This window comes from Salminus brasiliensis, chromosome 7 (assembly GCF_030463535.1).
Source record: "Salminus brasiliensis chromosome 7, fSalBra1.hap2, whole genome shotgun sequence".
NCBI lineage: Eukaryota > Metazoa > Chordata > Actinopteri > Characiformes > Bryconidae > Salminus > Salminus brasiliensis.
The window spans coordinates 22,634,882-22,654,853 of NC_132884.1; the positions used below are offsets into that span (position 1 = coordinate 22,634,882).

At 40.1% G+C, this 19,972-nt stretch overlaps 2 protein-coding genes across 4 annotated transcripts in view; both read right to left on the reverse strand.

Annotated features, from left to right (window-relative positions):
- pex5la (peroxisomal biogenesis factor 5-like a) overlaps positions 1–7,034 on the reverse strand; it is a 90,753-nt gene extending 83,719 nt beyond the window's left edge. For all 3 annotated transcript variants that reach the window (XM_072684156.1, XM_072684155.1, XM_072684154.1), the window contains exon 1: positions 6,662–7,034. In XM_072684156.1, the coding sequence (XP_072540257.1) occupies positions 6,662–6,682 (21 nt within the window). In that variant the 5' untranslated portion in view covers positions 6,683–7,034. The remainder of the gene's footprint in view (positions 1–6,661) is intronic.
- tmem131 (transmembrane protein 131) overlaps positions 1–19,972 on the reverse strand; it is a 389,736-nt gene that overhangs the window by 187,655 nt on the left and 182,109 nt on the right. The window lies entirely within an intron of this gene.

The window sequence follows — 19,972 nt, forward strand, 5'->3', positions numbered from 1 at the left end:
ATCCTGTATTCCAGTTTTAGTAAGATGTTTCCATATGAATGTATGTAAATGGCACTGCACTATTCCTAACCCCACACTAACCTCAGCAACCACAAGATCAGCTTTGTCCTCTTTTAACTTTTATAATAAAACCATTTCTTGTTAAATAAAATCTTTATTGGAACCAGAAAACTCTCACATTGTTAAAATATTCATGTTTCTCTTGGGAATGTTTGGTTTCCACAAAGAGACACACACACACAGAGCGGCTGCATTTGTTAAGCATACACTGCAAAAGGTAATGCAATTAATGCAATAAAGCAGGGCATGCACTAACATAGGGTCAAATGTAACTCAGGTATTTTATGTAGTTAAACACATCTAAGTACAACATGCCTTTGGTCACCTTGTTATATTCTAATAGTAACTTTATTTGCAAATTCTGACCATATTCAGATACACATTTCTTAAGATTCAATCTGTTTCATCATAAGTGTATTTAATTACTGAGTTGTGTGAATAAGTCAGAATTCACACCAATATTATTTTAATCACCCACATGCCTTTAATTAACTCATTAATTAACTATTACTATTAATAACTATTTTTATTCACACAGAAATATACTATGGTATATATTAACTAAACTGTATACAGAGGTAAATTTACCTTAATTATTCTCATGGTCATGCGTATTGTTTTACTAGTCATATTTATTTAAATGCAGATTAAATTTGGATAAGGTTCATGGGCTCAAATAAGTTGCACTGAATAATTTGTGCTTTTATCTACCAGACCTTTTAGCACCTGCTACAAACATCTGTTACGAGTAACCCGTCTGTGGGGTAAGTGGTAACATTCACACACACTTTATTTACTGCTGATGCTGGAGTGTTTTCATCTGTAGCCGGGATGTGTGGATTGCTAGAAGAAAAATCTTGGTTAAACATGTTTAGGTGAGATTTGGCAGCAAATGTGTTGATGTAATGTATTTCAGAATTATCATGGTAAGCAATAGTGATCTAAATTCAGTTACAAAGTACATGAGTGTTATAGAAACGTACCATACAGCTTGAATTTATCCAGATAAGTAACACTATCACATAATTACCTGCTATGCTAGGCTCTAAAACCACTACCACATAAACTAAGACAGTGACCCTTCTTCTGGACAAGCTCATCTTACGCACAACCCAACATTCTTTTCCAGACTGAAAATCTTTCAAAGTGTCATTCACATTGTGTATGTTTACAGTTAATTAACTGATGTTCTGTGTGTTTAGCCTATGATTGAGTGCACTCTTTTCTATTGTATACATTTTTGGACTGGTTGATAGAATGATCTCACAAAGGGAATGATAAAATACATACAAAGAAATAAATCATGTGGCACCTGAAAGAGAATGAAACAACAAGTATTTGCATAATGTCAGCACCTATTTAAATTAGCATGATATTCCACAATACCAATTATTGGTCCAAGGCCATTTCATTCATGTAACAATGACGCACACATCTGAAGCAAATTCAGTGTTTCGCTGGCTTGTGCTCTGATGTGTGTCCAGCTGTATTGGTGAGTCCGGCTGAAGGCGAGGGCCGCAGATGGACTGCTGCTTTTCTCCCCAGCATGAGCTACTTGCTTCATCATTTCCATAGCCAGAACAGTTAATGCCAACATGAAAAAGCCAACCAACCTTATGCCTGCTAGGCTACTGGACTAGAGTGCACTGTGCAGCGCAGGGGAAATTGCTCATCATGGCACGCAAGGCTAAAAAGGTTTGAGCAGAGTTTATCCTTAGCATCTCTCTGACTTCAGATATTCATACAGACACACGCAGCAAAGTCACACGTTTTTTACGTAGAGCACCATGGTCTAGAAGGATTGGCTAAGGCTTTAAATTGCACAGTATAAACCTTTAATGACCACTTTAGGAGTTTCAATAGTCGATATTAGTTCTGTGATTGGTTTGCTGGTAGTTGGTTTGCTGCCGTAACAAAGTTCCGCAAATGACCCCAAACACATTACCTAATACATGAGGCACAGAAATATGTGTAGGAAAGTGATGTAAAACACTTAAACGTGCTTCAGTTAATTAGGCAAAATGAAAAGGGATTAGCAGAGATGGCGCTTTCTGCTGGAGTTCCATAACGTGCCTTATCTCTGCCAGACAGCTTGGAGCACGCCAGCGATGCCAGGAGTCAGATAGAGAGATTACTCACGCAGATAGCTGCTCTCCGACCACTCCTGATGACCAGACTTAACTGACTCAGCCAACTTGGAGCAGTGCTTTGGCAGCAAATTTAATCACTCATGCCCCGACGGCCAAATCGCTACAGTATGCAGCAATCGTCTTAAAGTAATTGGGACGTAATTGGGGCTGTTTCCAAAAATACTTCAGATGTGTGTTCACCACAAAATAAACAAATAAAAATTGAGCTTGTCAGCTGTTCTTAAATTAGAAAAACAGAGATATTCCTAGACAACACAAGTGTTGTGTTATCTCATATTTTGCCACAGTTCAGTTGGATTCAGTTATTTTGGTATAAGGGGTGTTTGTGATCCAGAACTAATCATCTAACCTCACTATACCTAACCTCACTCAAGCTCCTGTGGCTGAATGTAATCAAACACTCATGGCAATGATCCAGAATCTTGTGTGAAATCATCTTCCAAGTAGAGCAAGTTTCTGCATTAAATAAGCCACAACTTTTCTGTTAATACCTTTGATTTCGGGTGAGTAATGTTTTCGCTATGATACAGTGCTGCCCCAGTTGGATGCAACTGTGCTACATCAAAAATAAAGAGAAGCTGAAAATGTGCCTCAGAGTATAATACAGTATGACACAATAGGCTTTCAATGCAATATGATATGATGCATTTGTATAGTCCTAATGCACTGGTATCTAAAAACCTTTAGACAAACAGAGTGCATTACTATATGTCTAATACTAATGTAGTGTGCATTAATAGTTTAATAACCAATTATGATTTGAAACATGAAAACAGAAAGTTCAAAACAGGATGTAATCAGTAAGAAATACTGATTTCCAATTCCTCCTAGTGCTCCCTAGAGCTGGACAAGGAATGATCTGTCATCATGTAAAACTTCAAGCTCCTAAAAAACTCTGCAGCAACTGGTAAAAGTGGGGGTGATTTTAGTGGGTTTGCAATGATATCAGACTTAGTCCTTCACACAGTTAGGTGCATAAGTCTATAGACACTTTTTTTTTTTTTTGTTATTTTGCTTTTGTAGACCACCTCAATGTATTTGAAATCAATCAATCAAGTGCAGATCTTCTGCTTAAATTTAAAATGTTTCGCAAAAATACTGCAGTACTGTTTAGGAATTACAGCATTTTATATAGTCTTTAAAGTAACTTAAAACTTAAAAGTAATTGGACAACTGACTGTTTCATGGCCAAATGTGGCCTGTTCCCAAATTATTCCATGACAAATTATGGAGCTATACGGTCTGGAGTTGATTCCAAGTGTTGAATTTGCATTCGGTCGCAGTTCACGGGAACTCTCAATACGCGGTACAAGAAGGTAATGATGCAAGTAAAAGAGGGCATCATTAGGCTGGAAAAACAAAACAAATCTATCACCATAAAAAAATGAATTTAACAGAGGACAAGTGAACTGGGCGCTTATATACTTCAATTCAAGCCAAGAATCATTTCAATTAAGAGCTGTTTTCTTCAATGTAAATACAGACGGTTTACATACCACAGCAATTACTTATGAACAGAACGGTCAGATAAAACTGGTAGAAACAATGTTTCTAGTTCCAGAAAAAAATTAAAAAATGACAGATGAAACCAAAATTAACTGGAGAAGGAGAAGGAAAGGAAACATTTGTAATCCGAAGCAAAAACATTTTTGACAAAAATCTGTCACGCATGTTGGAGCATTGGTGTTTATTAATAATGTGACTGCGAGATGAATTCCAGTTCGTACAGAGCTGTACTTTCTGCTCAGAATCAGTCAAATGTTGCTAAGATGGTGAATCGCAGTACAGATGGATAATGACCCAAAACATAACACACAGGCGACCCAAGAGCTTCTTAAGGTAAAGAAATGAAATGTTCTTAAAAGGCTGAGTCAGTCACCAGACCTCGAGAAAACTGAGCAGCTTTTCACTTACTGAAGACAAAACTGAGGGCAAAGAGTCCCACAAACAAGCAGCAACTGAAGGCGGCTGCAGTAAAGGCCTGGCAAAAACATTTGAGAGGAGGAAACTCAGCAATAAGTGACGTCCATGGGGGCCAGACTTCAAGCAGCCATTAAGTGCAAAGAACTTCTCAGATTATTAAAAATAGTGCTTATATTTCTACTAATATTATATCCAATTACTATTAAGTCAGTAAAAAATGGCTGTAAAAAACAAGTAATGCAGTTAACATTTTTGCTAAATCTCTTACAGTCTACACCTTGATGTTTTGACTGCCTAATTCCGAACCCACTGTGGGGGTGTACAGAGGCAAACTTAAATGGTGCTGATGTCCAAATACTTATGGACCTGACTGTATAACAGCCTATAGTTCTTTCTATGAGCCTTTAATTATAACTTTATTTGTGTTAGAAAACAACTGACTGTACGATATATTCCCATAATTGTTAGTTAAAATAAGTTTATCTATGTCTGAAACATAAATACTAGGAGAGAGGGACATTTTCCATCTTCTGACACATTCAGACAAACAGCAGAGATCTATAGTGATAAATGTATACTCAGAGAGTGTATACACAGAGTAGCTGTGGAGAGATCCATGAAGGACAGATAAAACATCTGGTTTTCATGGAGGGAACATTTCCTCCTGTATTACCTCTTTACCTGACAAGGAAGATGTTATAGCTTATTCTGGCTTACTTTCCACTTAATGAAATAAAAGCCTCTAACATGGTCAATGAAGATATGAATAGGCTCATATGAGCCTCTAGAAAGTGTTGGGTTACCTCAATTCACATGCTGACAGGGCTATTCACATTTCTGAATTGCTGACCAACTATATTGGCTAAATAATACTGCAACATTTAATTATGCCATGCTTATAATTTAGCACAGCAACGGGTAAAACATCTACGTTATTCAGCTGTTAACAGTAAGCAACTGAAATGGTCAGTGGCCATTTGGTAGGTACCTATCGCTGCTGTCCAATAAAAACCATGTATCTCCATTTTTGTCCTTTTTTAGTTTTCTCTACTGTTCGAACCCTGTTGCTGCTCTGTACACTGTGTAAATAATTCTGGATGAACAGACCAATAGAAATGCTCTAAATTACTAGGAATAAACTCTTAGTTTACATGAACTTTCAATTCAAAGTTAAGATCATTTTTGCATTCTTCATACATGTTTTTCACTGAACATCAATGCTATGTTCTCAAAGCCTCTTATACTGTATGAGTGCTCTTAAAATAAGTTCCTAAGGAAGTACTCTGGTTGGTTAGTGGTCAGGGTTCTGTCTTTTGATCGATTAATTATTGAAAACTTTGTAAGTCACTCTGGATAAGAGCGTCTGCTAAATGCCATAAATGTAAATGTAAATGTAAATGAAAACAAATCTGTTAGAATTATTGACTGTAGTAATTCTCCATATGCTACAGACGTGGCCAAGCAGCTAGACTATGTCTTTAAGTATTTTTTAGTTTACTGAATGCAAAGGTGGTTGTCTACACTAACTACCCCCCCCCCCACACACACACACACACCCAACCCTGCTGAAATAACACCTACACCAGCGTTTCCCAGTAGAGCCCTTTTCTTTCCAGTTTAGAAGCCTGGGTAGAGCAAAACTTGGATCAGTTGGCGTCCAGAGAGACTGTTTTGGGAAATGCTGACCTGAAGCTTTTATCTAAGTCCAGCTGGACACAAATGAACACCTATAAGAGTGAACTCAACTCTGGAGGTTTTACAGCATACACTCCCTACATACTCCCATGACATACTGAATCAAGCCTAATCAAGCCTCGGAGCAAATGTGATGCTTAAATTCACACTGTTCAATCGTCATCTCCCATGCAGACACATTGGTCCATGTTTGGGTGTAGATCTCACCAGGTGTCCTTGATTTACAAAGGGAAGCAGACTCCAATATGTATTTATAAAGGTATTAAGTACAGTGATGCTTGCTTCGTATAAGCCAGCTTTTGCAGTCTTAGAACTGGTAGAGTAAGACTGCAGGTCAGCTATATATAACCTGGCAGTAAGGCTACAGAGCATCAAATAAAAAAGTATCTCAGGCATCTTCTACAGGCAAGCTCAGTGCAGTTAAGGCGACAGAGGAATCCACAAACTTGGGTGAACGCGCGTTATTTTGTTTTCCTCCCGTATTCGTACATGCCCCGCCCACCTCTGCACCTATTGGCTAAAGGCCGACTCACCTGCAGTCTGGTTATTGGTGTGTATGTACTACTAGCCTACCCCAGCACAAGCGAGATTACACCACTAGCCAATCACAGCGCAAGGAGGCGGGACTTGACGAAAAACAGGTGGAAAACAAGCAACTGACGCTGACGTGCATCTATCAGAAAAGCGTGTGTTTTTTGGAGCTACTTAGAGCAACTTTTCACATCAAACATCTGTGACCGCCACCTCTTCCTCAAATAATCTCGAGCAGCATGCTGCAATGCAATGATCAACAAATATGAACATTTCTGCATTTTAAAAGGGAAGACTCTTACCTGCAGGTGCCCCTGGTACATATTGAGCTGATACAAGGTCCTCCAGACTAAAGGATGCCAGTCAGCTAGCTGAGCGCCAGAGACTGCAGCATATACAGCTCATTCGTGCCAAAAAAGTGTCCAGAAAGTGAGGAAAGGAAAGGTGTGGAGAGTCTAAAAATGTCTGAAGTGTCCCTCGCCTGAAGTGTTCACTCGCTGTTTGTCGTCACTCCTCACGCTTGGCTCGCCTAAACCGAAACAGCATTCAGTCACAGTCTCAAAAACAAAGTGTGCTCGGTTAAGCTTAGGATGCGAGCAGACATCCAACTTGCTGTCCGTGCCATTAAACACACCAGACGTCCCGGTTCACGCCTTTGCTGTGGGTCTCTGCCCCGCCTGCTGCTTCTAGAGGAGTTGCTCTGGCGCTCCGGAGCTCATTCCGTCTCCTTTATCAGCGTGATTTTCGCTTTCTCCACCTGTATTGGGACAGGCCCCGCCTCCCCGCCTTTCTGCGATTGGCTAGTAGTTCAGAAATAAACTTAAAAGAAATAATTACTGTTTTACAGTTAAGTTTAACAGCAGGTTTAATCGTCAGTTGTGGATAGCATGCTCTACCCAAATAATAATAATTAAATTAAACTACAATAATTACAAATAATGTCTATTTTAAGATTGGACCATTATTATAAAATTAGGTAAAAAAAATAAAATAAAATAAAAACTCCATGGCTGCTTTAGGATTGTCTAGTAATCCACACTCATTCATACGCGTGATCAGCCAGACTCTATTAGAGCTGCTTGCCAATCTCTACGAAGGAGGCGTGGTCGTGGCGGAATATAGGTGGGAAAAGAAAATGACGCCAATTTTCCCTTCTGCCTTCTCCCCCGTTTGTCTCTTCCACTCACGTGGAAAGTCTTCACATTGAACTATCACTGAAACGATGTCGTGCAGCCTGAGGCAAAGTGGAGTTCAGCCACATGACGTCTTTCTGTAGACCCAATCTGAAACAGCACGCGCGGGGCCACACACCTCTCTGTCTTGGTTTTTGGGGGCTGAACGCGACTGATGATCAGTGATCTTGCGTTTGCAGTTTTGTTGCGTAATCGGTTTCAGTCGGCGAGCTTCCTTCAAGGTGCAGGCGGTGAATGCCAGCCTAACCAAAGGAACCTTAATAAGGCTTCAAAACAGTCTAAGGAGCACTGTGCTTCTCTACACTGGGGAAAATGTTAAAGTTGAAGAACCTGAGTTGGGTTTTTAAGGTGGAGAAAACGAACTGCCTTTTGGGTTTTGTTGCTAAACGCACGTCATCAGTTTTTCTTTTACAATACATTTGTGGTTTTATTACAATATATGTGTGTTATATCCAGTAACTTGGTAAGGAAGTATAATCTATGCATAGCTGTGGACTTTATTTTCTGTATCTCTGTAAAAATGTAACCTAAAATGTGCTAAGATCTTTATTTAAGTCCTTAAACCAGATAAAGACAACCAAATTAAACACATGTCACTAAAACATTTTAGTTTTTATAAGATAAGATAAGATAAGATAATCCTTTATTAGTCCCACAGTGGGAAAATTCTCAGTGTCACAGCAGAAAAGGGATAGCAAGACACTCAGATGCAAAAACGTAGATCAATTACCAATATATACACAATATAAATAATAGAAGTAAAAAAGTAAATGTATTTACTGAGCAAAATTACCCAGTAATGACTTCAACCAAATGGTTTTGGTAACTAGTGACTAGTTGGAAGGATTCTGGCCCATTGCTGCTAACTAAGTAATGAAGGTGGGCTTCTTAGCATGAATTATCCAGCCACAACATTTCTACTATATTAACATTTGTGACTTTTACTTACTTACCATTCAGAAATGTTACATTTCTTTAGCGTTAATCATTTCTTTTCTGACTGACTCAGTGTCTTGCTGCATGACCCACTTTTTTACAGTCAAGCTTCCATTCAGATACCCTGACATTCTTCAGAATAATTTGCTGGTACAATCCAAAATTTACAGGTCCATTAATAATGAAAGCTTTTCTGGTCCCAAGGCAGCAAAGCAGCTCCAAACCCTGAAACTGCCACTGCCATGCATTACAGTTGGGATGAGGTTTTGCCAAACATATCGCTTTCTATCTAAACCATCATTCAAAGTCCTGGCTTTCTCCCTGCTTTCCTGCCAGGTACACCATTCCTCTTCAGTGTTTGTCTGATGGTGCACTGATGAACACTGCCATTACATAATGGCAGGCAGGCTTGTAATTCCTTAGATGCTACCACGGGCTTTTGTGTGACTTGTGTGGCCTGTAATATTATTCACCATTCTTTGAGTGATTTTTGCTGGATGGACACTCCTTGGGTGAGTAACTGTGGTGGTGAATTTCATCCAATTGTGTATTATCTGTCTCACTGTGAGACCATAACTGTCTTTGTAAGGTCCTAAGAAATCTCTTTTGCTTGAGACATACATTTCCATAAACTTGGTGTAGTGAAGACCAGATTTTGATACTGAATACTTGAGTGAGTTTGTATTCTTGAAATGTGGAAGGGCCTATTTTTGGCTCTGCTCCATTTTTTGTTATTAACATTTAGTTTCCAATTCTGCTTCTGCCTTTGATTTCTTGTCTTCAGAACCTGGACAGCTTTGATGTTGCTTAAACTTTTAATTTTAGAAGGAATTCCCTGTCAAAGATTTCTGATCTTATTATCTTATCATTAAATGTAAACTGGTATTGCCATTTCCTGCCATGATCAATGATCACTTGACTTTGTCTTGAAAAAACAGCTATAATTATCACCTAGAGAGCAATTTAGTTATTAATACAAATCCGAAATATTGGATGGTATGAAGTGGACAGCAGTCAACAGATGGATCCTCTGTTGAAAGTCTTCAATAGATGATCTTCTGGAAAGACCAGAACGGCTCTAATAATGTAAGATTAGTGCTACAGTCCCACTGAAATATGCCGCCGTCTCTGTCTCTTTCATTAAGTAAAGACTCTGGTGATTAGGCGATTCAAATATTTATAAATGAGGATAAGAATAGAAAATTGGACTAATTCTGAAGATCCATCATCGATATATGAAGTCTAACAATGCTCTGAGTGTGATAAATGACTTCAATTAAAAATGCATAACTGCTCTATTTATGGGTGGTGCCTCATATGGTTTTACATCCTTGCTAAAAGGAACGGACTGATGTACAGTAATTACTGTATGCTGGTGCTGCCTAGCACTGACAGTCATGGATAATAGCATTAATTTGTTATTACTTTTGACAAGGGATTGTAAATCTGGACCAGGCTATTTGGACTCAGCTGTTTCTATCCATGGAAATGTGTGAGTCCAGGTTGGTGGCTGTCTCTGAGGTATTATTGTTTTCTGTCAACAATCCCATCATTGTGTTGGACTTTCTAGAGTGGCGCCCAGCGCCCAGCCCGTGTTTGCTGTCTGCGTTTCTGTGGCCTGCTGCTTGGCTATTAGAAAGCAGTGCGATGTCATCGGCAGATCCCTGGTGCATGACAGAAAGGCGTTCAGCCCGGAGTGAAGAGTTTCCAAGGCTGGATGGGAAAACTGACTCTGCAGGATGACAAACAAACCACTTAGAACAGGGATAGATGGAAAGGGTGACTGTGTTCACTGTTGACATAACAGCAAATTTAGTTTGCACAGGATATCCACATCATAGGAAACTGAACAGAATCATAAACCTAGTCCCAGCCCATTTTCCGACAATACTCCTGTGCACGATGCGCCATTATCCTCATACCACGCATACATAAATACAGGCAATCAGTCTCTGCTCTTTGAGAGTAGAAAAAATCAAATAGTACACTGAAAGATCTGTAGCCAGATATGATTTATAATCCACTCTGCTAATCAAGACCCTGATGAAGTCCTGATTGTAAAACAGAAGTAATTTCAACTTTGCCTTTGTTTTGCTGTCCTTAAAAATCCTATTGACTGATCTGTAATGATGCGTTTCTGTCAGTGTGTGTTCATTATACTGCATCAGCGGGCATCTTGCATTGATTTACTCATGCAGTGTGCCCTTATTAATTGTTACACCTGAGGCACTGCAGAGTGTCCACATTCTCACTGCACTGAAGTCCTTCCTGTTGTTAGCACTGATTGAAGCTGAAAGTTGAAATAAAGCTGTAGATTAAATAATTACTGCAAACAGTGAAGAGAATGGAGCACGGTTTGGGAGAGATTAGTGTTGAAAAGTCTTCCTGTTGTTGAGTCACTCACTGGCTGTTTCTGTGGAACAGAGTGGAGTTTTCTGGGGTAATGCAAAAACGAACCCAGGAAACCCCACCGTGCCAAATGTCTGAGATCATTTGATTTGGCTAAAAAAAATTATTGTACTTGAAACACACATTTCATTCATGCCAGCAAAACCTTATATATGCAAAATAACAACTTTATTGGAGTTGGATTTTAAAAAAATAATAATTTTAATCAATGTCACAAGATTCTTTTTGGACTGTTCTGATCTGATGTAGTCGAACGGGATCAGGCCAGTCCAGGCATATTTTAAAAGATTTTGGCTATTTTAATCCCAATCATTTTCTGATCCTTTGTTTTTAATGAGCTAGCAGACCACCCTCTGCCATTCTCTAGGCACCATTAACAGACATCACACAGCAGTAATGTTCGTAATGTCCCTGTAGCAGTGAAGAGCTTCTGAGAAGGTTCCCAGAAGGTAAAGAACAGCTTTACAGTGGAACGGGACAACCTAACATAGGATCCTTCTTTCTGTTGCCCATGTGGTGAAAACCATGTGAGGAAATACATTTCCACCATGTCTTTTAGTCCTAAATTATAACTGGCTAAAAGAAAAAGCTATCGTGGAACACTCCATTTTACCAGCTGGAATATCACACAGGTTTTTTTATGCTTTTAAACCAGCACTGGTTTAAAACTGAACAGTGAAAACTAAGAAGAGTAGGCTTGCAGAAAACTAATCTCAATGCGCATTTACCACACTATAAAATAGGTAGGCTATTTCACATCAGTCAAAAAAAAAGACACACATCTATACACACACAATAAGCATGGTTAATTAAGTGTTTTCACTGCTGCTGTGTTTTAAAGTAACTCTTTTTTCACACTGAAAATACTTACACAGTGTAAAGCAGCACTTGAGAAGTCTCAAATTCTTGGAATGAACCTTTATTGCACTGAGAAGATTTATTTTACTTGAATAACCCTGGTTAAATTGTTTGTAATTTTTCAAAAATAGATTTTTCTCCTTTTATTATTATTAAATGTTTTTAAATTGCAGTGATAATTCCACTGAGGCACCTTCGACTGAGGTGTTGCTTGACTTTTTTGCTGATCTATTTGAGCTGTTTTCGTCCCCAGAGTTAATGGACAGGTTCAGCTCCTGTCTGTCTTCTAGAATCCACACTCTCTGCTGTCTTTATCTGAGCTCATGTCTGCTGATGGAGAGAGCAAAGTCTTTAAATATTTACACATCCAGTGGCTACACCCACCTCATTATCAAAATGTTTACAGCGCCTGCTATGCATAATTAACGTTCCTCAAAAATTCATTCGGATGAAGAAAGAGGCATTGCCATTCTTACCTAATGTAAATGTCACCAGTATGACACAGGCAATAATTACTGTATAGTTCTGAAAAGGGCATTCTACAAGCTCTGTAATGTTCACTGCTTTAAAAGCTCACTGTTTCAGAAGACTCTCTGCAGGTATACTGAACATGTTTAGCTACTGTAGTAATTTCACTGTTGTTTGCATCTGAACTTTTCATATGGTTCAGACTGTAGAGGCAATACAAGACTGATTAATGGGCCTGTTTTGATATTAGAGATGATATTGATCCCCCAAACAGGCATGGAAAGCATGAGGCCAGTTGTCCTCAGTCAAAATTTATGTAACAAAGCAAGGAGAAGATGAGCACAAGTCAGACCATCTATCACCGTAATGAATGCTGTTTGCTTCCCAGACCAAAGTTTGAGAACTAATTTCATTCACCAGTGATGCTTTAAATTACTGTCTATGACAAGAACAATAATAGGTCTGTTGTTGGAGCTCAGTACTTGTTCTGTATTGCTCTGAACGTCCGCTCCGAGGATGCATATACATATCAGCATATCTTCATCATACATGTCAGCAAAGGCATTAGTTAATTTGCAGCAGCTTACGATTTTTAACACTAAGATCTTATCATTTTATTTTGACAGTTACAAGAAGCAGTTCTCTCATAAAACCCAGTTCGAAGCCAAATCACACTGTGCATGTTCTGCATAACCCCCTCCTACCTCCAACCCCCTTAGCTGTAATGCTAGCACTTTGGGCATAGTGAAATCTACACCAGTGCACTGTGATCGCATGTAGCCAATGTCAAACAGTTCAGTTTACAGTTCAACAAGATCAATACTTAAAGCACCAGTACTGCAGGCGGTGTTTATCAACACCATTGTTCAGTCTCAGAGATGCCTGAAAGAAGATTAATGGGATAAGGATGTGAGGCCCATTAGGAAGAAAGGAAGGAGGCTGAAGAGAGAGAGATATAGATAGTGACAGAGAGAAAGAGAGAGAAAGAGAGAGAGGTGTTAGCAAAGGCTCCATGCATGGCGCACACCACTCCCAGTGGAGCTGATGCTACATGATGAACCTCTTTCAGCTCGTCACCAGGGATCCAATCACAGTGGAGGCTGTCACTCACAAACAAACTCTGCCCACCTCCCTACCAGCATGCTGACAGAGGCATAATTAGCTGTGTCTGCTTACAGTCCTATCTCACACCTAACCGCACACATATAAACACATGCTGTTTAGACCTTTTTAGGTCTAAAGGAACCATAACCTACAATTTTCTTGTATTTTATTTTTAATCTCAGGGTCCAATTATATCATCTGTGTGGGTAAATGTACCAACACCCTAATGTTTAACTGACCATTTTTCAAACGCATTGAACTAAACAGGCTGGTTTTGTTATTGTGCCTTCTTCAGTGACATATGCAATTGCTTCTGATTGACGGCTCTGTATTGTGCTAACTTCCAGTTCAACGGAGTGGATTGAACTGCTCTAAGCTGCTGAATATTGGAGGTGGAGAATTGTTTAATTGAAATGGACTGAATATCCTTTATGACTTGATGGCGCATTCGCCATATTCTCTTCATCCAGCATTGTTTTATTGTAAGATTAAAAAAAGCTAAACAGGAAAAAACATCCTGTTTAGCTTTTTATTGGTCTATCCGGTGTCGACCAGATGAGGATGGGTTCCCTTTTTGAGTCTAGGTTCCTCTTAAGGTTTCTTCCTCTTTATCTGAAGGAGTTTTTCCTTGCCACTGTCGCCACTGGCTTGCTCAAAAGAGGCTCGTCCCCAGATCTTTGTAAAGCTGCTTGGTGACAACATTTGTTGTGAAAAGCCTATAGAAATATATTTGAATTGAACTGAACATAGTTTTCATATGTGGACAGTATCTCATATTGGGGACCCCAGGGGTCCCTGGGCCTGTAAATCAATGACAGTCAACAAAATTTTGACTTTCATAGTGACTCTTATTAGTGACACTCATATCAACGGTCTTTAGGGTAAATCTTTCCAGAAATTTCTGGATATTCAGAAATAGATAACGATGCTTTGGTAATATGAGAAGATGACCAAAAGCATATTCTGCTTGGCTATGTTTAACTACATAAAACATCGGTATTACACTTACCCCACAGCATTCTATGCCCTTCCTCCCCTGTATAAAATGCATATGAACACAAATGCAACGAAAAGGCCTGGTGGAGGAGCTCTTGAGAAAAAGGTCATAAAGTCAAAACACACTATTGCTATTTCAACAGACCCACATTATTTTATAGCTCATATAGCATCTGTCAAATCACATTATTTTTCTCCCTGTTGTAACACTACCACAGCATTTTGTGCTGATGTTAAGCTCCAAAGCAGACCTGTTATCTGGAAGAGATTTGACCACCAGCCAAAAAGAAAGTAATCAGCGGTGTGAAAAAATCCCCGTTATTCCCCACGTCTGACAGGTCTGTTGTTGAGATATTGGCAGTTCAACAGGTATTGTAAGGCAGGCTTGTATAACAGCCATGTCTTCAAGGCTCATGGTCACACACGTAATGGTTATGTAACTATTTTGATGCCATCAAAAGTGAAAAGAGAATACATAAGAGCTGGAGGCAGGAGGAAGTGTGGAATGTGAGGGATTTAGAGCCTATGATCTCATTTGCCTGTGTATTTTAATGATCCATCTTGGCCATAAATGTCCTGAGCAGGAAAAAGGAGAACAAGTCACAATGTGAAGGCCTGGAAATGAGTCAATGTGAGGAATGCAACAACGCTAATGAACTTTGAAATGAAAGTGAACGTCAAGGACTATCAATTATAATAACCCCCCACACCCCCCCTCCACTCCCCCATCAGTCTGCCCCATCCTGATCACACATTTCAGTCATGTTGGAGCTCATTAGGCAACTCTCATCAATAGACACTTGGGTCAGATGCCTCATCAAACCATTGAGCTCCACTCTGCTTCAGTGCACTCTTAAACTTTACTTAAACGGTGACAAATGCATCCGTCATATCATTAGTTCTTGTGTGTGGTTCGCTAAAAATAAGGCATCAGTCATCAGAATTGTTCTTGGGTACAGTCCATTAAGAATAAAACGAGTTGTAACTGGAAACGGAAGAAAGTAATGTACTGAATTTACTTGAGTCAAACACATACATCATTTCTACATTGATAAGGTGTATTATCTCAATGCGGGGTGTGGCTTCAGTACAGTCTTATCCTACTGAAAAATGACCAAATACAGCGTTTGGTTTGCTCACAGAGTGACAAAGTTAGCAAGATCTGCTCACCTCTAAACAAACTCAGGTCTGGCTGAAAGAAAGCCCACTCATAAACATTTAGACAAAAATGTAGAGCAACTGCTGTTGGAAGGACAGAAAGCTTCCCCGTGGTAGCATGTTGGCATCCCAGTAGTGTGTGTCACACAGCTCCAGGAGCCTGGGCCTGTGGGTTTGATCATTGCTCCAATCATTGGATCCCCTGGCCAAGCAGGAAGTAGGTATTCCAAACTGAAGTGCTGTTGAGCAAGGAACCAAACCCCAATTGCTCACGAGGTGCTGAGGTGGCTGCCCACTGCTCTGGGTGTACATTCTCACTGCCCTATTCACAAGCGCTGGTCACTTTATGAGGAGATTGATGTGTTCTTCCCATGTCCATCTGGATTTCCTCCAGGTGATCCTGTTTCCTCCCCCCTCCAAAGAAAACACATAGTAGGTAAATTGGCTATGCAGAGGTGAGTGTGAGTGTGCATGGGACTCTAGTGCCATGTCCAGGGGGTACTCCTGCCTTGCGCCCAATAATTCTGGGAAGACTGCGACCAGGATGAAGCGGAAAATGATGAATGCGGAATTAGTAATAAATACCTTAACCAAGGAACTTAACCCACTCTGCTCGAGGGGCATCGTAGCATGACTGACGCTCTGATCAACCTTGGCCTAAAGGTTAGAAAAATGGGCTTGAAGAAGTGGAAGGTTGCCAGTTCAATCCTCTGGGATGGCAGGAAAGGTGACCACTTTGGGAATATGTTCTCACTGCCCTATTCACAAGTGTGTGTGTTCTCTGCCTTGGATTAAATGTGGAGGTTTAATTCATTGTAGGTATGTCAGTTATTTTAGATCTGTGGCTAATGCTATGAAGAAGAAGATCTAGAGTGAGACAACTTCACCAAATAAACATTTATTTTGATAGAGACCTATTGCTGCTCTAAGAATTCATAACTAACCATAAAAAATAATTCTGGGGAGGATTCAGTCTCTTATTAATAAATCTGTAGTGACGGCCCTGGTAGCAGGAATCACAGGTTTAAATAGAGCACTTTAAGAAAAGCTGTACTGTAGCTTAAGAGTCAGGGGTATTTTTCCTCCTGTCCTTGGGCAGCTCTCTTTAAAGAACACATTACCATAAAGTCAAGAGTCATGTTGCTGAAGGTTGTTTACAAAGTTTTTTCATGTAGAATCCTTTCTGCCAGCCTCCCTAAACAGCGCCCACAGTAAATCAATGCTTCATTCATGCTAGTGTGAAATCTTCTGGTTGCTCAGCAGACACAGAAGCTTGCACACGCTGCTGTGATAGTAAGCTAAATTTGGATGAGTGAAAAGTCATGATTAGTGCAGAGAAAGCGTGTGTGTGTGCGGCAGTGATTAATTATGGGGAGAGATGGTTGTATTCTCACACTGAGGTAGTGAGGAAACTATCTGACGCTGCGCAATAAGAGAATGAATGTATTGCTTTCGTGCTGAGAATAGACATTTTATAAAGGGCGTAGAGAACACTGTGTACACCAGGCCTAATCTACATGATAAATTAACACCAACACGACATGTTTTATTATGGCCATTGTTGAACACATGCCCAGCACTGAAGTGTAAAGGACCTGAGAGGAAGTGATTATGGAGGTTGTATTATACACAGCAATTACAAGTCACATGAAATAATACGAGACAAAGCACCCGGCTAGTTTAGAAAATTAGAATGGAAGCATCTTGGTGTGTTGGCAATCAGGGATTCATTTTCTAGAATTTGCAGCACAAGCCACTCTGGTGTGACTGTAGAGTGGCGGCTAATTGGGGCCTGCGGGGGACAAGCGTTTTTACGGGAAGCTTATTCTCAACTTATTTATCCTAAATCAACAGTTACTTGGTGGAAGTGCATTTTGCAAGGAGCTTGTTTATTGCTAAAGCAGATCCGATTTGTAGAGATCACCTGAAAAGCTGGATAGCACGAAGGTTCCTGGGCAGAGAAACTGCCAAAACACAGCAATTGTCTGGAGTTCCCTTCAGAGAAAAGAGATAGAACAAGCTGTTTTGATTTCTAAAGCATTAGCTCAATACTGTGCTTTCTTGAGCTCAGCTGCTTTCTCTCCCATCTGTTAGTGCAACTGAGATAATCCTAAAAGAAAGGGAGTGATTACAAAGAAAAATAAACTCTTTTAAAGTGTACTGGTGTGAAGCTCTTTACTGTCCTTGGCTGTTTTTTATTAGTTATTTTATTGGAGAACAAACAGCTTTAACTAAGAATGTTCAAGAGCCATAAAAAAACAATGTTACACTCTTAAAAATACAAGAGCCAAAAGGTTCTCTGGAGTGAAAGCATAGAAGAAACACTTTAAAAATGTCTGCAAATAAAATGCGGAATTATGAAGAAGTTTTATTACATTTACGGCATTTAGCAGACGCTCTTATCCAGAGCGACTTACAAAGTGCTTTGCTATTTACCCAAGAAAAGCTTTAGCTAGTTAGAATAGACCAATAATTCAAAGGATACCTCTAAGCTTAGACATTACTAAACACAAGACAATAAGGTGACCATAGTACTCTAATCGTCCAAGTATTCTTGGTAGAGGTGGGTCTTCAGTCTGCATTTGAAGGCAGCGAGCGACTCGGCCGTTCGGACACCCAGGGGAAGCTCGTTCCACCACTTTGGTGCCAGGATCTTCCGCCAGGATCTTCCGCGGATTTTGAGGGATGGCGGGTCCAGCCGAGCCGTACTTGAAGCTCGAAGGGCTCTAGGTGTGGATTTTGACCATTGCCATCAAGTATGGAGGGGCTGGTCCGTTCTTGGCTTTGTAGGCCAGCGTCAGGGTTTTGAATCTGATGCGGGCAGGTACAGGAAGCCAGTGAAGAGAATGATCCTCTGCATAATGTATAATATAATAGGAGTATTTAATAGGAGTGTAATAATGCACAAAGGTTTTAATTTTTTTTTACTTTAGTACGATACTGTGGTGTTTAGATACAGTATGTATTTTAAATACACCATAGACAATAAGTCTCTGAATATGTGCCTAGTGTTTGTATGTTAGTAGTTCAGGTGGCTTCTGCTTTGAGCTAGATAGCCAGACCCAACTTTGATAAGAAGAGGACCAAGAGACATGAACAAGTTAAAAGGAGGGGATGGGTAGGGGATGGGTAGACCTCAACTATGAGAGACAAAATGAGAAAACAAAAATACTGAAAATCACATTGTCTGATTTTTAAAGAATTTATTTGCAAATAATGGTGGAAAATAAGTATTTGGTCACCTACAAACAAGCAAGATTCCTGGCTGTCACAGACCTGTAACTTCTTCTTTAAGAGGCTTCTCTGTCCTCCACTCATTACCTGTATTAATGGCACCTGTTTAAACTCGTTAACAGTATAAAAGACACCTGCCCACAACCTCAAACAGTCACACTCCAAACTCCACTATGATGAAGACCAAAGAGCTGTCGAAGGACACCAGAAACAAAATTGTAGACTTGCACCAGGCTGGGAAGACTGAATCTGCAATAGGCAAGCAGCTTGGTGTGAAGAAATCTACTGTGGGAGCAATAATCAGAAAATGGGAGACCTACAAGACCTCTGCTAATCTCCCTCGATCAGGGGCTCCATGCAAGATCTCAGCCCGTGGGGTCAAAATGATCACAAGAACGGTGAGCAAAAATCCCAGAACCACACGGGGGACCGAGTGAATGACCTGCAGAAAGCTGCTACCGTCAGTAACACACTACGCCGCCAGGGACTCAGATCTTGCAGTGCCAGACGTGTCCCCCTGCTTAAGCCAGTACATATCCGGGCGCGTCTGAAGTTTGCTAGAGAGCATTTGGATGTTCCAGAAGAGTATTGGGAGAATGTGTTATGGTCAGATGAAACCAAAGTAGAACTGTTTGGTACAAACACAACTCGTTGTGTTTAAAGGAGAGTGAATGCTGAGTTGCATCCAAAGAACACCATACCATCTGTGAAGCATGGGGGTGGCATCATGCTTTGGGGCTGTTTCTCTGCCAAGGGACTAGGACGACTGGTCCGTGTACATGAAAGAATGAATGGTGCCATGTATTGTGAGATTTTGAGTGCAAACCTCCTTCCATCAGCAAGGGCATTGAAGATGAAACGTGGCTGGGTCTTTCAGCATGACAATGATCCCAAGCACACAGCCAGGGCAACAAAGGTGGCTTCGTAAGAAGCATTTCAAGGTCCTGGAGTGGCCTAGCCAGTCTCCAGATCTCAACCCCATAGAAAACCTTTGGAGGGAGTTGAAAGTCTATGTTGCCCGCCGACAGCCCCAAAACATCACTGCTCTAGAGGAGATCTGCATGGAGGAATGGGCCAACATACCAGCAAAGGTGTGTGCCAACCTTGTGAAGACTTACAAAAAACGTTTGACCTCTGTCATTGCCAACAAAGGATATATAACAAAGTATTGAGATGAACTTTTGTTATTGACCAAATACTTATTTTCCACCATTATTTGCAAATAAATTCTTTAAAAATCAGACAATGTGATTTTCT